The 21,065-nt window shown below is 51.9% G+C and overlaps 1 protein-coding gene across 1 annotated transcript in view; it reads left to right on the forward strand.

Annotated features, from left to right (window-relative positions):
• MVB12B (multivesicular body subunit 12B) overlaps window positions 1–21,065 on the forward strand; it is a 185,798-nt gene that overhangs the window by 145,067 nt on the left and 19,666 nt on the right. Inside the window, exons 8-9 of the mRNA XM_088019049.1 lie at window positions 16,758–16,813; window positions 19,246–19,305. Of these exons, the coding sequence (XP_087875175.1) occupies window positions 16,758–16,813; window positions 19,246–19,305 (116 nt within the window). The remainder of the gene's footprint in view (window positions 1–16,757; window positions 16,814–19,245; window positions 19,306–21,065) is intronic.

A 21,065-nucleotide genomic window follows, 5' to 3' on the forward strand; every position in this document is an offset into this window, starting at 1 on the left:
GCCCTGTGGTGGTGTGGGGAAGGTTGTGTGCAGCGGTCTCAGTTCAGATCCGCCTCTGCATCTTGCTGGCCATGAGCTCCTGGGCAGGTTGCTTAACTGCTGTTAGCCTGAGTGTCCTCTGTGAAATCGGAAGGTGGGGGGTGTGATGGCAATAATGAATAACACCAATACGTAACTCAGGATGGTCCTGAGAAATCTGTCCGTACACAGAAAGCACCTAGACCGGGGCCTGGCTGGAGTAGTTCAATTCACTGTGAGCCGCCACCCCTACCACTACCCTCTTTGGGATTTAAAGGACTGATGACAGGTGTGAGGGATGGGAACAAGTCCCTGTTGTCCCCAGGCCCCAGGATTAGACATCCAGGTGGGCGGTAGAGCTATTCACTGGGAGCGGGGAAACAGAAGCAGGAAGCTTGTAAGGGAAGAGAGATCCACCCTTTCTTCTGCGTTGGCAGAGGGCGGGGACAATGCCTGGCTGCCTTTCTGTCGTGTCCCCAGTGGGCCGCCCACATGGCCGTCAGAGAGCCCCCGCGAATCCGCCCGCTGCCTGGCTCCAGGGCTCTTCAGGGATTGCTGTCTATTGTCTTTGAATCCCACTGCTGGGAAGTAGTTTGCATAGATTCCCAAGTTTGTAATTAAAACAATTGAGAAACAATTTTCAGTATTAAAAAAAAAAGAATAGCTGAACAGGAAGTGTCTTTTAAGCAGATGTTGTGCTGTGAGCCATGTAGAAATATTATTTTATCATCAACCCCAAACGGTTATCTCAAGACTTGAAAGAAAAACGAAGGGAACATCTTTTCTACTAACCCAGCGTTTTTTTTAGCGACTAATATCATTTCACATTTAAAGGTGACAGCAATATCTTTAACGTTTTTCTATTGGATTAATAACGTTTAATGTTCAAAGCAATAAAGTGAATGTTTTCGTGAGGGTGCTTTATATCACTAGTGGAAAATTCAAGTGGGGGGAAAAAAAAAAAAAAGACCACACACACAAAGTCACAAAGTAACAGACGTCGAGAGCCATACACTGGAAGGGGAGACCGGGCATGGAGGTGCTTTCACAGAGCCTGTGGGTGCGCCAGGCTGGGGTCCCGCCGGCCCGGCGGCACGAGGGGCTTGGTGCTCTTGGCAGTGAGCGCTGGGAGCCCCCGCCCAGTCCCCCAGCCATCCGTCTCCGCCCAGCAGTGGAATATGACAATGTTAGCATTTTTCATTTCCCTGACGTTACCATTAATAAAGCAATGATCCAAAAGGGGCTTTGCTGAGTCTGTTCTTTATGCCCCCATCACTCACGACTAGATAATTTCACACAGGATCGTTTTAAAATTAAATGGCGATAAAAACGCTCTGCTGTTCTGTGTTCACCAGTTCATAGAAGTCTATCAAGTCATTAATGTGTCATGACAAACTGCTCGATGGATACAAGAGTAATTAATTATTTGAATAAATAACAAGTTGAACGTGGGGCTTTGAACCACAATGACATACGCATCCATTAAGGGCGTCTTGGAACCTTTGCAGGGCGCTGGTAGGAAGAGTTAAAATCAGGCCAGGGTATTGGAAATGATGAAAACCAACTTCACAAACACAGGGTAATATTTTACAGGGAGAGAGCCAAAATGTCACATTTCTGTGCCCACATGTTGTTCGGTGTTGAAAGTTCTCTGGCAGCGGCCATTTCAAGATACCGCTTGATCAGCGGCGGTTTCAGAGAACAATTATACAGATTTTCATAATCACCATTAATCTCTGCATATTTTTTCATGATAATTACAGCAATTATTATTTAGATTTCTCTTGTACATGCCCATTGTGAGGAAGGAACAAGTGCTTATTATACCGGATAGTTCAAAGAACCGCGGATTCAAGTTCTTTGTCATGCCTGCGCTCGGTTATTTCAACGCGCCTTGCCTCTGAAAGTTCATCAGCTCTAGAAATTAGAGTAATATTTGCAGGCTCTATTATTAAATCTTGAGGCTGAGCTTAGGCCATGGTTCGAGTCGATGGCTGAATTGTTCATTCGGTTGGAATTACTGTCAGGTGGCAGGAGGTGCCCATGACAGGTGCAGTCCAAGACGGGTAGCAGCCTCACACCTATTCTCCACGATGGACTTACAAAATGAGCTAACAACCAATATTTAGAGAATACATTTTTGTGACATGCCCTTTAAAGGTTAATATTAAATCTGAGATCTGGGTAATATATGGCATTGTACTTCGCAGACATGTCAAGTGAGAAAGAAGGGAGCGCCCTCCCGGGTAATTCCAAATCAAGGTGGGTGTCCATTCAGGCATCAGTTCTGTCTCAGACTTCATCTTCATATCAGCGTGGTCCATAGAGGCTTGTCCACGGGAGCTGAGTTTTGGGGAAGGTGATACGCTGCTTGCAAGAGAAGCCATTTTCCAGGGCAACATTTCTGGAAAATGATGCAGTTTGGAAACGCAGGGCCCTGGAGGTCCGGTGTGTGTGCTCCTGTGTCCCATCCCAACTACAGGCATGAGCCTGTGGTCTCCGGTCCTTCCACACCCAGCCTCGGGGACCGGCAGAGCCTGCCCACCTCAACCGACGTTAAAGGTCTAGCTACGCGAGGGGGACAACGGCCAGGCCTTCGCTTTGAACAGGGAGGTTCAGTATTTGAGCTTCCTGTAAAGTGAGAAAAATAAAAATGCCTTTTTTTCCTCTTCAAATTAAGTTTTATTAATTAAGTTATGACTGGTTCCAGTGCACACAAGCAGCGCAATCTTACGTGAGCATAAGTTGGGTTTAGATGGGTGTCAGACTCTCCATGGAGGTCCCATTTTTTGGCCCATACCTGTGTCCGTCACTGAGCCTGGTCTGTTGGAAGCACTTGGCAGCTCAGGGAGGCTGAAGCCTGGGGCCCGCTCAGGCAGCCTCTCCCACAGTGGCTGCCCCCCTCCTTAGCTGCAGGACTCTCGTCCACGGTTCTCTCCTTCACTGGGGGATGCCCAGGCCCTGGGGAATTCGATCCCCCTTATCAAGGTCAGAAGAACTCTGTGCTGTTACGTTTTAGACCATTTTTCATTAACCAGTAGGCAATCTCTTTTCAAATCTTAAATAAAATGTATAATGAGGTTCTGCTTTTCCCGTTTGGGTGATGCTACCATCCTATTGATAAAGTAATTGGGCAGTTAGACAATTAAAAACTTACTTACTGGTTATGGAATCATGACATTTGAAAATGAATGGCCAAGATCCCCGAACCGGGTGTATTTGTCTTGGCCGAGAGGGTGTCCCCCTGGGAGAGTGCCAGCGATGCTGCAGGGAGTGGCCGCCGGACACCTTCCACCTCCACACACCTTCCATTCACTTTCTCACCCTTCTTGATTAGACTCTTCGGCTGCCATCTGTAGGAGACTCTTTCATTTCTCAGAGGAAGGCATCCGCACCTCATCCTTCTTACAGTGGGAAGGCAGTGGACTTGGAAGATCTCCCTTTCTGCACCAGCTCTGCCATTTACCAGCCTTGTGGCTCCAACAAGCCCCTTCCCTTCTGAGCTTCAGGTCCCTTTGGCAGAGTGGGTATGGCGACGCCTCACAGGGCAGTTCAGAGGTTTAAACGGGACTGTGTGCAAGTGCCCTGACACACCCTGGTGCGGTGCTCTAGAGAGTGGTGGACCAGTCAGTCCTGGCTTCAGACACACAGAAACCTGGGACACCTTCTCTCCCTGCCCTTTGGTTCCATGATGGGGAGGCATCTGACCAGAACCGACACTTACCCTTCGTGATTGTTGCTTTTCAGAAGCTTTTGTGAGTAGAATCCAGATGAGGGCTAGAGAAGTCAGCTAGAAACCCGCTGTTACCTACAGTGGGTTTGGAAATTGCATCCTCTGGGGCTTAATAAAGGTCTCAGATCACCAGTACATATTTAATACCATGATTCTGAGATGGAAGAATGTCCGGGGGGTGGGGGTTTAGACCTCACCTAGCCCAGGGCTATTGTAACCTAGTCGCACCTGAGAATCACCTGGGAGCCTTGAAAAGCTACTAACTCCTGGGGCCACGGCTCAGGCCAAGTAAATCAGAGCCTCCTAGGGGAGGAACCACAGGCAGTGGGCAATTTTTGAAAGTCACAGCTCGGGGACGCCTGGGTGGCTCCATCAGTTAAGCATCCGACTCTTGATTTCAGCTTAGGTCATGATCTCAGCGTCCTGGGATCGAGCCCCACATCCAGCTACGCACTCAGCAGGGAGTCTGCTTGAGATTCTCTCTTCTCCTCTGTCTCTCCCCCTGCTTGCACATGCTCTCTCTAAAATAAATCTTTTAAAAAAAAAAAAAAAGTCACAGATCAGCACCAGCTGAGTCACCTAGCCCAGCCCCTCACTCTCAGATGAGGACACCGAGCTGTGAGGCCAGCTCTCTTCTCTGTCACTGTGTCAGCTGTCGCTTTGTCCCTCTCCATGCATCCTATCTGGAAGTTTGTGATGTTGGCATAACCCCGCTGGGATCACCTGCTTACAGCGCTGCTTGCACTGTACCGTAAAGTGACTGTTTTTCTTCTTGTAATTAATGTGTCATCAGTGGGAACTACTTTGGGACTATGTAAATAGTTCGTTCCTAATCAGATTGTCCACTGATTTTTATAGCTCCATCATTCCTTCAGTGTGAGTTGGCATTTTATTGTAAGGATGAGCTTCCCCTTATCCCCCCGGTTTGTGCACGTTAGTGTAGACTGGGGAGGGGGGTTCTAATTCGTTATTGTCATTATTTGGACACTCAGATTGTTCCATATTAGCCAGTGGGAGCCCCTTCGAGCTGGCTTCTGGGTCCTTCTGCTGAGTTCCCATGATTCTTGGAGGTTGTCTTACTTTCTGATGCAACAAGGTGTCCCAGGCTTGTTCCCTCCCTGCCTCCCCCTCCATCAGCCATTTTTCTAAAGAGCCCCCGTGTCTTTCAGAGGAGAACGCTAGGACCCAAAACCTTGGGCACTAGGTGTGCTCATGGCTTCTGGGCTGTCAGCAGATAGAAATATACATCCATTTGTGTGTGTCTGAGCACACGTGCATGCATATAAACGCATGTGCATTCAAATACATACATACCTCTGTGTATCAGTGTATCTAGATCTACTTAGTAAAACCAAGCTCATAGCAACACCTCCGGTTGTGATCAAGCATCACAGAGCACATTTGAGTCTTCTTCCCGTTGTTTGGCTGACTTCTCTTCCTCCACACAAGCATCAGATGTTAACATGGCTCAGAACCCTGAGCTGGGCCTGTCCTCTTTTCACCCCATGCTCTTCCCAGAACCTCTCAGCTTCCCTTGTGCCTCAGTCACCAGCAGGCGGGATGCCCCGGGTCCTCCCCTAACCGCCTCACTTCCGTATTTCCATCCTGGCAGTCCTTACCAACCAGTCTTGCATCTTGCTCATCATGTCCCAACCATGTTGACCAGCATCTCCCCTGGGATGTCGTCTCACAAGCCTCTCGAACCCAACACAGACAAAAGAGACCCCACCAGCTTACCCCACACGTCTCCCAGGTCTCCGGGCCCCCATTCTCCCGATGGTTAAGCCAGAATCTCAGGGTCGCCCTTGTCTCGTCCCCCCCTGGAAAGTAGTGAAACTACCGCAGCCAGTTGCCAAGTCTCTTGGGTCTGCATCTGAATACCCTTCGATCTGTCCCCTCTTCTCCATTCTTACTGTCACGGTCCTAGACACCGCCACCAGCATCCCTCACCTGATCTACTGCCAGAACCTCCTCCCTGGTGGTCCTGCCCCCAGCCTCACTCCCTCTAATCCATGCTTCTCTCCATAGCCAAGGAGCCATTCCTAAAATATAAACATGTCTCTCTCCAGCTCAAAAACCCTTCAGTGGCTTCCCAGGGACCTCATGGTGACCTGCAGGCCTCTTAAAATGGCAGTCAGGGCTCCTGATGAGCTGGCCATTGGTTTTCTCTCCACTCCTACTTCTGCTTGGGTGTTACAAAGACCGAGATACATCTATAGCTACGGACAGGGAAACTCTGACAATTACTGAAGAAAAGCAAAGTGTAGAACAGTTGTGCTGTGATACAATTTTTATGAAAAGCACAGACACATACAAAACAAAATCCTGTATTCTGTGTATGCAGACACGTCTGTACACGCGTAGTGAGAGGCTGGGAGAGCCCCAGGGGACGGTGCGTAGACCGCATCCGGGGCTAGCCCTGAGGAGGGTCCGGGATCAGGGCTCTGCATTCAAGGGGCGCTTTAACTTAACCCGTGCTATTGGAATTGTTTGTTTAGGAAGTATAGTCCTTTATTGAAGGGGGTAAAAAATACAACGTAAAAACATACAGGTCTTTGTCTTCTCACTGTGGGGCTCTGTCCCAATAAACCCATCATCGGTTGAAAATGCAGTTACTACCCTTACCCTACTGAGCATCATCGCTCAGCCTAGCCTTAGACATGCTCAGAACCACGTACAGTTGGGCAAAATCATCTAACAAAAGCCTATTTTATGCCAAAGTGTTGAATGTCTCTTGTAATCTCTTGAATACTGTAGCGAAAGTGAAAAACAGGATGGCTGTACTTGGACAGAATGGCCGTCCATGTATGTGCTGTGGACCCTCGTGGTCCCCTGGCTGCCTGGGAGCTGCTGTCACCGCCCTGCACCATGAGAAGGGATGGAATCACTCATCGCTAGCTCAGGGAAAGTCAAAATTCAGAGTTTGAAGTACGACTTCTACTGGATGCGTACCACCTTTGCACCAACGTGAAGTCGAGAACTCGTAAGTGGGACCATCCTGAGTCGGGACTGCCTGTGCGTGCAATGGTCTTGAGAAGACAAGGAAGGGCCTTGTAAGGCGGAAGGAGGGGGTGGGGCACCTTCCCGCCCATGCGGCCAGACCGCCCCGGCAATGGTGGTATCTGTCACCCCGCCCGCCGCTCGGACCCTGCACAGCTAGAGTCCAGGCCTCCGGCCACGACCGGCTGTGGATTAAACTGCTTGTTCAGGCCATGCCTGCGTTCTGGAGGAGTGTGTACTCCTCACAGCAGCAGACCTTCACTGGCCCCCTCGGTCTACTTCTTATCCTACTTTTAGAGAGCTGCTCTTGTTCTCCAGCTCGCTTAGGGGTCTCTGTGTGTGCTGCGCTGTGGGACGGCAGGCGTGAACCCGTGGTCATTTCCCCGCAAGGCCTCAACAATCTCGCCTTTTCACTCATATGGAAAGGTGGCACTTAGTTGGATTTTATCTTTACCGTGAACAAAATGCAACAGGTCTCTGCCCCAAGTCGCCAGATATTCATGAAGTTTTAGAAAGCATTTCTGCAGTACAGGGAGAGTGTTCTCGTTCATGGACCTGGAGTTTTTCGTGGGCTGTGGGGTGTGGGGCAGCCGTGCGTGGCCTTGCCTCTCGGGACTCCTGCCCTCCCAGCTCCCGTGGCTCAGACAGCAGCCTCCAGGCCCCCGAGGGGCAGCTCTGGAAGGAAGACGGGGGAGTGTAGGGCCCTCGGTTTCCTCCCAGGATACTGGGGATGTGGAGACATGAAGTGGACCACACAGCTAAAGTGACACTTCCTGGCAGGTGGTCTGTATGGGGGACGGGGAGGCTTCCCCACTTCATAGAACCTCAGAGAATATTCACTTGTGGGGTGAAGCCACGTTTATTTTGAAGAGTATGGCATTTCTGACTGACCTGGCAAATTAACCTCCTGACACCCAAGGGCAGTTTTCTTCACTTTGCTTTGGGGCTCTTTTCCGGGGGACGCTAAGCAGGCTGGGCCCAGCATGGGTCTTGCTCCTACAGTTGAGCTTGACCTGTGACCCCAGAGGTGGCAGACACCAGGGAGGGCCATGGTCAGGAGGACCCTCTGAGGTAGTCCTGGGCAGGCATTGCTTCCACACCTCCAGAAGCCTCTGGATGGGGACTCCCAGCCCATGGGTTACAGAATTTAATGTGGCTGCATTTCCGTTTTGATGTAAAAGCAGGTCGAGCACCCAAAAGGTCTGTCCTTGCCTTGGAAGGGCATTCTCCCCAACTCGTGATGACGATGAGAATGAGCAGGGAATTGTTTTATCTCCTTTAAACATCACAGCAAGCCAGGCAGGGTTATTTCCTTCCTTCTACAGTTGAGGAAAGAGAGGCACCGAGAGTTGAAACACTTGTCCTAAGTCCAAGGTGGACCTGCCCGAAACCCGCCTCTGAAGAGCAGGGCCTGCTTGGTGGCTGTGGACCACCCATAACTATACACGCTGAGTACCTGCTGCAGGTCGGGCAGTGCTCGGCCCTCTCTCCTCCGCAGGCTCAGCCCCGCGGCCTTGCTGCAGCCGTGGTTCTCCTTCTTTGATGGGTGCAGGTCTGACTCAGGCTGAGTAACCTCCCCAAAGGCCCACGGCCAGCAAGTGGCTGAGCCTGGCTCGGGGCTCACACGTGTCTGACTGTGGCACCCACTTCCTGCTCCCCACGGTGCCGTGGGCCTCGGGAGGTCACTGTGGCTGATTAGTCCGTTCTTCTGGCTTTTGAGTAACCGGCAAAACAAATTACTTAGGGGATCTAGAAAGAAGTTGTTGGCCTAGTGTGGACTCAATTGGAGTGTCACTGAGCAGACAACCTAGGAGGCAGCTACACATATCTTCCAAGGAATATCCCTGAAGTGAAATCACCAGGAAAGCAAAACAGGCTTGGTGTTTCAGTGTGCGAATGAGTTTTGAGAAACAGCCTTGAGATCTTGAGGTGTTGGCATCTTTCCCATCACAAATTGTAAAGGATTTTTGAAGCCATGGGAAAGGAGAGAAGAAAGAGCCAGGTTGCTGATAATTTACAAGCAAGTCGCCAGGATTAAAGGCCTCCCCCGATTCCAGCTGCATTTAACTTTATCCTAAAAATGACGACCTGCCAATAAAGCCACATCATTCACCACCATCCCTGCCAGTACTTCTGAGGAGCTGTGACTCCAGTTCAAGTAACACCGCCTGACAGCTGTAAGCAGATGACAGTTGAGAGCTGGTCATGGAGTCTCTTTCTCTTAATATTACTTTTTTTTTTTTTTTTTGCCACATGATTTTAAGACTCGTTATCAAGCATGTTGAAATTAATACATGCATTGATTGGAGTATTTCCTCGTTGAGATATCAGTGAGGGAAGGGGTCGAAAGCCCTGAGCAACTGTAGGGTGTTGCAAGGCAGTAGGGTGGCCCTGGGTCCGGAGCCCTTGGGAATGAGCGGTGGGTTCGAGTCGAGCCCGGAGAAATCCGAAAGTGTGCGTTTCGGTGGGAGAATCAAGGGATGGCTCTGAGGGGCCTGCCTTGGCAAGTACAATTATAGTTCCCATGTGAGGGAAAGATACAGGAACTGTAACAACCCTTTCCCGTTGCCAGGCAGAATTCCTACCGAGCCCTAGCAGGGTTGTCTGTGCAAGCAGGAGTCCAATTTTCTGTCCAAATAAATACAGCATGCAAATTGGACTCCTTCCCCGAGAACAGCAAAGTCAGGTATTTGGGTCAGTTGGGGAAAAAAAAGAAATCCGCCCCCCCTCCTTCTTTAAAATCAGGGGCGGTATTAATACAGTAGCAGATTAGAGCTTTATTTGTTTAAACCTTGCATTCACCATCCTCTTGACTTGTAGTGCCTGATTGTAAAAAGAACAGTTGAATGAGCTCATTGTTTCCTGGTTTTTTTCTTTAATGTATTTTACAAACACTCCGGTGACAGGCCTGACACACTGATTTCTATGTACTCGCACTTCAGTTTGGGATTACAGCATTAATAACAGAGCTCCATGCATCATGCCATTTTTAAGCATGATCGTTATGATAAAGGGCATATACTTAATTACAGGCCTGCTTAATTACAGCTCTGTTGAAGCTCGTTTGTTTAGGAGAATGCTAATTGCACTACGGAGCCCGCGGCACATCCTTGCTCTCATCTGCTGTACGCTCCTCTGTGCTGTGGATCAGCGCTTTGTTAAAACTGCCACCAAAAACAAAATTAAAAAAAAAAAAAGGAATAATAATAAGAAGAAAACAGTATCCTGGTACTAAAAGAAAGCCTGTCTGGATGTGGCTTTAGGTCCGAGCGGACACCACCATTTGCCAAATGGTGGGCCTCCCCTCTCTTGGACTGTGGCCCCCGTCACCCTCATGCAGCCTCCTGAGAGCTGCGTCTTCTCCCCATTTCACAGACAGGGTAGCTGAGGCTCATGGTGGTGGGGCGGCCCGCTGGGCCACACACCCATGCCTGCGGAGTTGGAGGGAAGGCCCAGGCTGTTGACTTGCCAGGCCTGCCCTCCCACCCTACCACTGCAGCCCCTCCACCACCACCAGCCCAACTCGGTGCTCGACTCCTGGCCCTGGCAAGCTACCTGACTGCTCTAAGCCTAGGCTTCCTCGAGGATAACTTGCAAGTGATCATGTTGAGGCTGAAGTTATTCGGTGCATGTTCATGTTCACTACCTAGTGTGCAGCCAGCAAACGTGGGTTTCCTGTCCTCTCTTCTTTTGTAGCACTGGGCCTCAGGAGCAGGTCTGTTACCTCCAACGTTTGGGGGCGACCTGTGTCATGTCACCCTGGGAGCCGAGGGGCCTGGAGAGGCGACTGCCGTGTGCCCCAGGGATTCTCGCTTTGCAGGCGCTGTCCCTGCTTCTGGGTCATGACCGCAGACTGGTCAGGCGGTGTCCCTCTGGGATCCCCCAGGCTGACTGGGAGGGCAGGTTGGGAGATGAAAACGTACTCTCTGAGAGCAGGGACCCTTCGCTCACGACTCTTCATCCAGCATCCCCGTGCATGTCCCGCTGAGTAGACTCGGCAATAGACTGAAGGCTAGAGCGAGTGTCACAGTCTCTGAGCGCTATAGAATAGTGAAGACAAAATACTGGCTTCAGCCAGGGGAGAAAGAAAGGAAGGAAGGAAACGCGGCTCCCCCATGGGAAGCCAGGATGGAGATGATTTATGAACACTCTTTCGGAACACGTGAAAAATGTGTGCCATTGATTTTAAGAATTATGTTTGGCAAATCTCTGGATATTTTAAAATATGGAATGGCTGCCCAGATAAAGAGAGTAGAAATGGATGTTATGGAATCAGAAGGGGATTCAGCAGTCCCACAGATCAGCTTTCCACTCAACACACAAAATCTCTCCTGAGCTCCCCCACATGTGGCCCCTGCCGGGACCCTGCTCAGCCAGCTCTGCTCATTCTCCCTTTCATCTCGTCTAGAGAAGGAACCATGCCTCTAGCCCTCACCCTGTGGCAGCTCTAAGAATATGGGCAGACCTTGGATTACACTCACCTTCGAGTCTTAGCTGGACCAGATCTCGCGGCACTTCCCCATGTCCTGGCGCTGGGTTCTAAGGTGCCGGGCAGGGGCTGATGGTGAACAAAAGTGGACAGGATGATGCCTTCCTGGAGCATCAGGCCTGATGGTTTCCTCCCCTCTCCTCGTGTGGTCTGACTTCAGGTCCCACACCATCCTGGGACTCCTTGTAGGCCACATGGGAGGACCCTCTAACATTTGGTCCCCGCACTGAACTCACACTCAAGCCCAGAGCAGACCAAGATGGCGGCTCCCTCACATTGCGCCAGGATTGTAGCGCTGTTACTTACCTCGGCAACCCTCCCGCCTCGAGTTAGTCGAATGGCATTACTGACTCATTCAGCTCCAAGTCTTTTTCATACCTTCTGCTGTTATTCCACATGTCTTTCATTCCATCTAATACAACTGGTTTTTAAGACCTAAAGTACAGGACTTACTTACAAGCATTGATCTGTAGTAAATCCCATCCCTAAATTTAGACCATGATCCCGATTTGGGGGGATCTTCATTGGATTTCTCCCAGTTATCCAGCTTATAGATTGTCCTCCCAGACTCCCCATCAGCCACCTCTGCGATAGGCCTACTATGTATGTCTTCATTGAACTAATTGCTAATGCCCTGGGTACCCTCCAGAGAGGTCAGTTGAGGTCAACATCAATGTATTAATCAGTTTCTTGAACATCTAGTCCAACCAGTTGTGGATTCTCCTCTTCTTAACACTGTTCAGTCATATTTATCCATGTCCACATGGGTAACATGAGAAATTTTGTCAAATGTTTTGCTAAAATCCACATTCTTTCAGCCTACCATAATCTTTGATACACTAGATTTTTTAAATAAATGAAATTTGGCCAGTCTGCTGAAGAAGAAAGATAATATGCTGATTCTCTGTTTAGCAAACTTTTATTGGCTCCCCTTTTAAGGGGCTCCACGCATGGGTGAGAGCATCCTGTTCTCTCGCCAGCTCCATTGGGAGCTATCAGCCCATAGGATCCTAGCGACTTGCTTTCTTTTCTTCCGAGACTATTAAAGTCTGTTTTCTAAGAGAATATGAGAAGGATCTGACTGTGCTCATCTTTCTGTCATGAACTTTAAGATACAGTGGAAATTTATCCCAAAGTTCCCATCAGCAGGCAGCTCCCTTTGGGGGTTGGAGCGGGTCTGAGTGGTCCTCCCCATCATCTCCTCTGCTGCGGAGCCCATCAGGAGGGCACCCTGAAGGCCACAGCTGCCTTTTCTCACAGAGTCTTGGGGGTGCATCCTCCCTTTCTTCTCTCCAGAAGGGCTGTCTTTGGTGTGGTCTCATAGGATGTCGCTTCTGGTCTTCTGCCTTCAGCCTCCTCAAGAAGTTGCTCTGTGAAATTACCTTGGAGCCTACCCAGGGACCAGAAGGCATGCCCTCACCAAACACCTTCATTGTTCACATGGGGCATTGGCCCTTGGCCCCAACAAATCTCCATCATTCTCCAGGTCTGGGAGTGAGGACTTCACCTGGGGAATGAGGTGGTGGGGGGAGGGGCTGTAGGTGAACAGGAGGCGCCTCTGAATGAACCCCCCTTCTGGTGGCTCAGAAACTCTATGGGGTGTGCCTGTGCCAGTCTCTACTCACTTTCTCTAGTCTGACTTAGAAGCTAAGAGGGGGCCTTTTGGAAATTGTGTGTGCATGTAGACATATACATACACACGTATATATGTATATGTATAATGTAAAAATATGTATTTATTACCTGTCCTATAAATATGCCTGATGTAAAGGTGCATTTTTTTTATACACACACACACACACACACACACAAATGCTATTGTTAGTATCCAAGTTTTACAAATCCCTTTTCTGGGTCTTTTTCTCCTCAATTTTTATTTACAGCCCTCCAGGTCCCAAGGATCAATCTGGGCAAACCTGCCTTTCCCCTCCGCCACCATAACCCACGAGGCAGGAATGCAACATTCCAGGAGACTGGGCCACCACGGTCCAGAAAGCCAGTCTTCTCTTTCTAGATCTTTCTTTTTCAAAGACATGACCATCAGTTGGAAGGAGAGAGAAACACACACTCTCGGGGGGATAAAGGGAAAGTATTGAGTGGTAGGGTGTTGCTCTGGAAGGGGGGGACATGCTGTGCAACTGGGGAATGATGGTGGTTGCTCAACATTGTGAATGGACCAGATACCGCCCAAGTGTTCACTCTAAAATGATTAGTTTTATATTATGTGAATTTTAGCTCAACAAAATTTACTAAATTTTTACTAATGTGCAAAAAAAATTTTAAAGATCAAAAATACTCCTCTCTGCTTTAATCTCCCCAGTTCCTAGAGGCGATTCCCAGACTTCTTCCAGAAACCCATGGCTTTTGTCAGCAGCTCACCAAACCCTCAACCAAACCCCTGGGGGCTAGGTACATGCCCCAGGCCAGAGCCCCCATGCTCAGGCCAGTTCTGTGGGAGCAGCCACCCTCCTGCCCTCCCCGCCCGAGCGCCTCCAGGCCTGGCCCTGGGCCAGGGACACAGGAATGCAGCTGTGACTCATACGTGGACTGCCAGGAAGCCCACTGCCCAAGAAGAGACGTGGCCGTGGCCGGGGACCTGGGCGGGGGGCGCCTCTGGGAAGGCTTGCTGCAGGAGAGGCACTGAGAGCAGACCTCAGAAGACCAGCCAGGTGTCGACATAAGGAGTAGGAGGGGAAGGGGCCTCCTGTGAAGGGCTTGCAGGTCTTTATGTGCCAGTGAGGACCCCCCTTGGGAATCCTGCTGTGTGGGGCGCTGGTGTGGCTACCAGTCTTGGACAGGATGGAGCCACCTCTCTGCCTTGCTCCTGCTCTCCGTGCTCCCCGGGCCTCTTGTTTTCAGGGGTGATCAGGCTGTAGAAGGTCACCCTACTTCCCCTTCAGGATATGAGTTCTCTAAACCCACCCTGACGTTCAGATGGAAGCACTGTTAGCAGTGATGGGGAGTTCTTGACCTATCTCATCAGAAGCCCCCAGACACGAATAAGGTCTTTAAAACAGAAAGCCTAGTGAGTGAATGGTCAGGGGTGCCCAGGGTGGGGATGTGGGCTAAAGATGTGCTCACCAAAAACTACTCACCAGGCATTTGGTCAGCCTGTTTCCCGAGTGCAGTCCGTGGGGCGTGTGAAGGGAGCTCTGCTCTGGGCACTGCCGTCTGTCTAGTGGGTAGAAAGAAGCAGAAGGAGGTAGGTGTGTGTGTGTGTGTGTGTGTGTGTGTGTGTGTGTGTGTGTGTGTGTGTGTGTGTGTGTGTGTGTGTGTGTGTGTCAGAAGGTGTGTGTGTGTGTGTGTGTGTGTGTGTGGCAGAAGGAGGTGTGTGTGTGTGTGTGTGGAGAGAGCACAGTGGCCCTGGCAGGTGACGGCCGTGGGCTTGTGGGACTTAGACAGAGCAGGCTGTGGCTTCCAGCCCCGGGCTTGGGATGGTCAGGAGCAGGTGGCACGTGGCCGGTGAGTGGGAAGGCGCAGGGAGGAGCAGGTTTGGGGAGAAGGTGGTGGTGGGTCTGACTGGATTCTTCTCGCACACACCCACTTCCTGGCCCGTAGGTCTGACCAAAAGGAGCTGGTGGAAGGGATGCGTGGAGACTTCGGGAGGACATGATAATGGTCAAACCTTGAAAGGTCCTGGTCTGGAAGAAGCAGATTTGTTCTCAGAAATTCCATTTATACCCAGTGGAAGGGCCGGAGGATTTGGAGTCCCCGCTTGCTACCTGTGTGCCCTCAGCAGGCCCCGATCTGTGAAATGACCGCAGGTGCTGAGTGGCACCTGCCCGCATGTGTCCATGGGCCGAGAAGGTGCAGGGGGTCGGGGTCAGGCGTCCGAATGCCGTGTGGGATAGGCCTTGGTGCACAGCCAGAGTTGGGCAGATAGTGGCAGTTGCCGGGAAGGGAGCACGGCCTCTTCTTGGATCTTGGGTGGGACCCCGTGTGTCCCTCTCTAGAAGGCGTGTGGCCTTGCAAGGGTCGTGTGTTCAGGGTGGGTTTTCCCAGGCATATGTGAGAAAGCACGCACGTGTGCCCCAGTGTCACCCGTGTGTCTGCACGTGTGATGTGCCACAGATTACCGTGGGTGTCCTCCCCACCTCCTTTCTGGAGAAGGGTCACACTTCCTGGCCCTCAGCCGGTGCTCCCCCAGGCAGTCCTGGCAGCTCGCAGGGGCCCAGGATGGGAGAACGCCCCCGACCGTGGCTGTCTCTGTCTGAGCCTGGGGCCGGACCTGGGGCAGTAGCCTTCCAAAGAAAGGAGGCTTCCAGGCTGGCAGCTGGGGCCAGCTGTGCTGCTTCCTTTTCTTCAGACCTACCAGAGGAGCCTTCATTTTCCCTTCCCTGAAATACATTCTGAACGTAGCTTAAAATGAGCTACGGGGCTCAGCTTGCTGATCAGGGAGGATTTGTCCCAGACTTCTCTTTCTCTTATTTTTTTCCTGCCTGCCTTCTTTCTGCTTCTGCGACTCTTCTTTCTTAGGACTGAAAGAAATTGTCTGCCACTTGTATACCAGAGAAAACTCACCTTAGATGTTGGGGGAAGCAGAGAACACGACTTCCTGGGGAGCCCCCTCGCCAGGCCTGCCCCGTGTCCTCCTAAAGCCAAATGGGCCAGAAGTCCGTCTCCCTCCGGGCGCTGCACCACTGACCCCGTGTTTTCGTTTGCTAGGGACCCATTTCCACCTTTCCCTGGTGTCCCATCTCGAGCAGCCTGGCGCCTCGAGTCAGCCTCGAAGCCCGGGACTAGGAGACGGAGAGGGAACCACGGTGGCCGTGCTGTGGCCCACCCACCTGCTCTGTGTCCGATGCTGCACACACCTCCAGCTCACACACACCCCTGCTCACAGGCCCTGCCATCCTCCCTGTTTGTTTGTTTTTAAGATTTTTATTTATTTGAGAAAGCGAGACAGCGACAGAAACAGCAAGAGAGAGCAGGAGCAGGGAGGACAAGCAGGGAGCCCGGCTTGGGGCTCGAGCCCGGGACCTCTGATACCGACTGAGCCACCCAGGCGCCCCCTGCCATCCTCCTTTTAAAATGTAACTTAAACTCACCGAAACCCACAGCCAGGATTCAAACCAGGTCTTTCTGACTCCAAAGTCACTCCTCCAACCTAGACCTTTCCTGTGGGCCCAGCAGCCTTCGGTATGGCGTCATTCTCGGAGAGCGGAGAGAATGTCTCCCGAATACGCTCCCTGCCCACCTCACAGAGCACAGTTTTGTCCCCTCCCTGCCCGCGTGCCCCTCTGTCCTGCCACCAGCCCCTCGGGAGCTGCCACCACTTACAGGTCAGAGACCAGACTCCCAGGGTGGGCTCTGGCCCTTTCTCTGCCCCCACAGCTCTGTCTGCACTTCTGTGCGGTGCCCAGGTGTGTGTCCTGGGTGCAGGGGTGGAGCCTGTGCCCACGTCACCCCAGGGCCCCACTCACCTGTGCCCACGTCGGCTTGTACTGTCAGTGTCTCAAGTCACTGAACACGGCTGGTGCCTGCAATGCCATTTTCTCTTTTTCTCTTCTCTTACAGCAATGGATGGTGTGCCTTTCATGATTTCAGAGAAGTTTTCTTGCGTTCCAGAAAGTGTAAGTGTTCTGCATGATGGCCCTTCGGTTCGGCCACCCCCAGCGTGTGTTCCCTCTGCTCGGCCCGCAGGCCCCTGCCCTCGAGTCATCCCAAGGACAGGGCTTCCTCTCTGGGCCCCTCCAGCTAACGCTGCACGTAGTAGGTGCTCGAGGAGTGACAGGAGAGTAGGGATGAGGCGCGGGGAGGGAGCGAGACAGACTAGCGGACAGACTCCGATTCAGCCATAACAGAGCCTTTTTCTTTCAAATGTGATGGTAAATAGGGCTGAACTTCACTAGTTGTGAATGTTCTTGGGTCCCAAGTTCAGGTTAATAATTTTTGTTGTTTTTTATTTAACCATGACAACATCTTGCCGAAAGAAGGCTGCCTCATTTTTTTCATTGTAACCTGGATTCTGTGATAACCACACTCTCTGCTCCGAGTTGGAGGGAGGCCTCCGAATGGCAGGCTGGTCGGCCAGTGTGCGTGCCCACAGCTGTGGTCACCCGCTCGCCACAGGCCCGCAGGGACCCCACGACACACACCAGCCGGCCGGGGCCCCTGAGCTACCTGTGATGACGGAGGGGCTGTGTGAGCTGGCTGGGCGTGCAGCCCAGAACCCAGACCATGAGGGGCGCCCACCATACACAGCCTTGCAGGCTGTGGGCTGGCACTGCAGACCCCACCTGGCACTCCAGGGACCCTCTCTCGGATGGCACCTGCCACCCCAGGTGGGAGCCCCCCACCCGACCCCACTCCCCCAGCTGGTCCTGGTCCATGCCGGCTCGATGGCCTTGTTTCTGGGTGTTTTTTATCCCTTTCGCAGGAGTTTGTTTTGAGTAGCTAACAACCGTGAGGGCCCCAGTTTGGGCACCAGCTAAGGAATCCTTCATTGTATTTCTTGGATCCAGCTTAAAACCACCCGGCTTGCGATTTGACCTGCTCTGTAGTTTCCATTTTCATGAAATATAATAGGCCTCCTCTGAACCCTTCTGGTAAGCAGCTTAATCTTGAAAAATGCTCGTGACGTGACATGCGGGGCATGAGTAACTTCAGCCGCCGCCACTTGGCCGCGTTGCCATGGCGACGCTGGCGCCTCTCCCGCCCTGCTCCCTCGGAGAGGCTGTTCTGTCCTGCGCACCAGCTCCAGTCGGGAAAGTTTAGTGGGGCAGTTAGAGCCTAATGATGCAACAGCTGGACCTCTGCTGATCGCGGGCAAGCAGCCCCGTTATCGTCACTCGGGCTGGCAGCAGGAGAGAGCCAAACTGTTTTGTGGCTACTGGCAGAGCAGCCCTGGGAGCTGAGTGCCTCATTCGGTGGCCCTGTCCCAAGATCGCCCTTGCAAATGTGCCGCTGCCCAGTGCTGCCGACTCAGCAAGTGCTTGAGGCGGGCAGCTCGGGCCAAACCGGGTGCTGGGCACCTCCGAGCGCTTCTCGCTCCCCCTCCGGTAGCCCAGCTGGGAGAACCCAGCCACGCTGCTCTGAGCGGAAGAGGAAGTGATGCGGCGATCTAACCCACAGCCGCCCTGTTTTGAACCCAGGTCCGTGGACCCGGGAGCTGGCCTTTCAACCGCACCTGCAGGAAATCCCCGCAGGCTCGGCTTGGGCTCTAGCTCTGCGCTGACCTCTGGGCTGTGGTTCAGAAGCATAAGGGCCTGGGGTTTTTGTCTGGGACCCCGGTTTCACCTGTTCGTCCTCAGGTGCCAGTTGCTGGCCCCTCTCAGGAATACAGAACGCTGACAGGCGTAGAGCAGGACAGGGTGCCCTCCAGGACAGGGTGCCCACTGCCCTCTTACCTCTCACCGTGCATCCAGCCCCGGCCTCTCTGCGCCTCCAGCTGACTTGTTGCCTCGTGCACTTGACTCCTGCTGGCTGCGGGAAAGCCAGCATTTTCAGAGAAGGCTCCCATTGTCATGAAATTATAGAAACCCACATTAAAATGCAGCGATACCATTTTTCACTACCATTGAGTTCTCAAATGATCGTTGATAGGCAGCTTTTTTTCCCTTCACCTTGCATCTTCAAAGACCTAGAATTCGCTCCCGCGGTTCCTTAGACCCATCCCACCACAAGGATGACACGGTCAGGGCAGCTGTGGCCAAGCCTTGTACCCCTCTGTGCCCCCAGCTGCGGAAGGAGCAAACCGGCTTTTGGCCTGGGCAGGGAGAAAGGAGAGACGGAAGTCATCAGTGACTGCCACTGTCCCTCAGGAGGGCTGGGACCCTCCCAGGTGCTGCCGACAGATGACTCAGCAGGGGTCGGCCAGGTTTTCTGGAATGTTTGCTCGTGTAATCACTACAGATTTGCAGTGGTGGGTTTCCTGTTGAAAGAGGGTAGAGAACGTGCTAGATCACATAGGGAGGTTTGAGATGTCACAATTGTTAAGCATAAAAGCAAATGTGAAACAGCATTTTCCAGCCACTTGAAAGGATGACTTGATCTGTATTTGCAGATGCAGCCCTTTGATCTCTTGGGAATCACCATCAAATCTCTGGCAGAAATTGAAAAAGAGGTAAGCAAGCTGCCCAGAGTGGGGGCAGGTGGGGCCTGGGCCTGCTTGCTCCCCACAGGGTCTCCATCCCAGGAACAGGGAGGACGTACGTGTAGGGTGCCCCTCTGAGGAAAGCACTTCCATGTCACTCAGATTTATTCGTTAGAAGAAACTCACTTTGAATGTGTTTACTGCTTCAAGTCAGTTATGACCAACACCTCCGTGTGTTCTCTGAAAGGTGTGTTCTCAGAAGGTTTTAAAATGCCCCCATTTTTAAGAGGTGGGAGTTGGGGGATGGGCACGGAGTCTCCTTTCTCTCCTCGGGCTCTATTATTTGCCACCAGTAGGGGTGTGGGAACATGTCCACCGAGCCTTTTTGCGATTTAGAGCCAGCATCAGGGTCCGTTCCATTGTGCCTGATGAGCCAGACCCCATTCGGCAGCCTGGTTCCACATAGTTTGGGTGTTTGCCTAAAAAAACAGAAAGAAATCCAAGCCTGGAGCACTTGTGACAACTCTGAGAGCTGAGATATTGGCATGAAACCGGAGGTCAGGCCCGCCCATGTCTTCCCTGTTTTCATAAGACAGCATTAGAGTGTGCGTGTGTCGTCTTGCATGTGTAGACGACTGTTAAGCAGTCACATGCTTGCAACCAGCTCTCCTCTGAGAGGAACATTTGTCTCAAAGATGGAAATGGTAGAACCATTTCAATATTCTCAGTTCCTCTGGGTTTTCTCCGGTACACCCAGCTAGCAGAAGCCGGTCGCATTATTGAAAGATGGCTGAAATCAAGGAAAATTGAATCAATGTAGTACAACAAATTTCTAAACCTGTCATAGCAAAAACAAGACAAAAAAGTCCCCCTTTGTCTTTGATTTTCAGTAAATCATAAAAACCAACCTGATTGTCATCTATAGGTTCCGTGGGGGTGGGAGGAGCAGTAAACTTGGGGGAAAGAATGGCGGCTCCATTAGAGATCCCTGTGCACGTGGAGCTCCGTGTCAGCTCTTCCCAGAAGCAAGGCAGTCATAGGTGGTTCTACAAACTGCCTTCGAGTGGGGTCCCGAGTACGGTGGCCCCGGTGAGTATGTGCAGAAGGCCTTTGAGGGTGGCTTACTCTGGCTGCAGGGTAAAGCAGGGGCATGGCCTGTGACCCCTTTAGGAGGGACAAGGTCATACAGACAGATGTCCAACCCAGCTCCACGCTGACTGGGGGCAAGTCGTCCCCCCTCTGTTTAAAGCCGGGATAACAGGAGAACGTATCTCCTAGGGTTTTCAGGAACACCATGTGAATATATGTAAACACAGGTGCCCGGCCCCGTGGGTTGGAGGCTGTGAGGTGGCATGTGCTGGATCAGGAAGGCAAGCCGTCTGGATGTCGTGCTTTCCCTTGTCCACAGTCGTCCCTGTTGTATTTTAGCACCTGCTACGTGCTCACCTTCAGCTGGGGCGCTCTCTCTGCATTTCCACTGCTTCCCGCCGCTGACCAAGTGGGTGTCATTCCTCCTCATCTCTTGGGGCAGAAATTGAGACTCTAGAGGTGAAAGGTCTTGCCCAAGACAAGATTGAGACCCAGTGGTCACACTCCAAACCCTGCCCCTTATGGCTTAAAGCCTGTGGCTCCATGTCCCTCAAAGGGGCTGATGGAGACAACAGTGCTGGGGAGGTTGGTCCACCTGACCCGGGCTGGGCTTTTGAGTTACCAGATGGGACAGATAGATGAGGCCTGTGTAGGGCTCGGTGCAGGCTGCAGAAGCCACCAGAAACCTGAATTATCATGCT

The sequence above is a fragment of the Eumetopias jubatus genome, unplaced genomic scaffold (genome assembly GCF_037043125.1).
Source record: "Eumetopias jubatus isolate StellerSeaLion01/CBP00866 unplaced genomic scaffold, mEumJub1_p1.0 scaffold_15, whole genome shotgun sequence".
Classification (NCBI taxonomy): domain Eukaryota; kingdom Metazoa; phylum Chordata; class Mammalia; order Carnivora; family Otariidae; genus Eumetopias; species Eumetopias jubatus.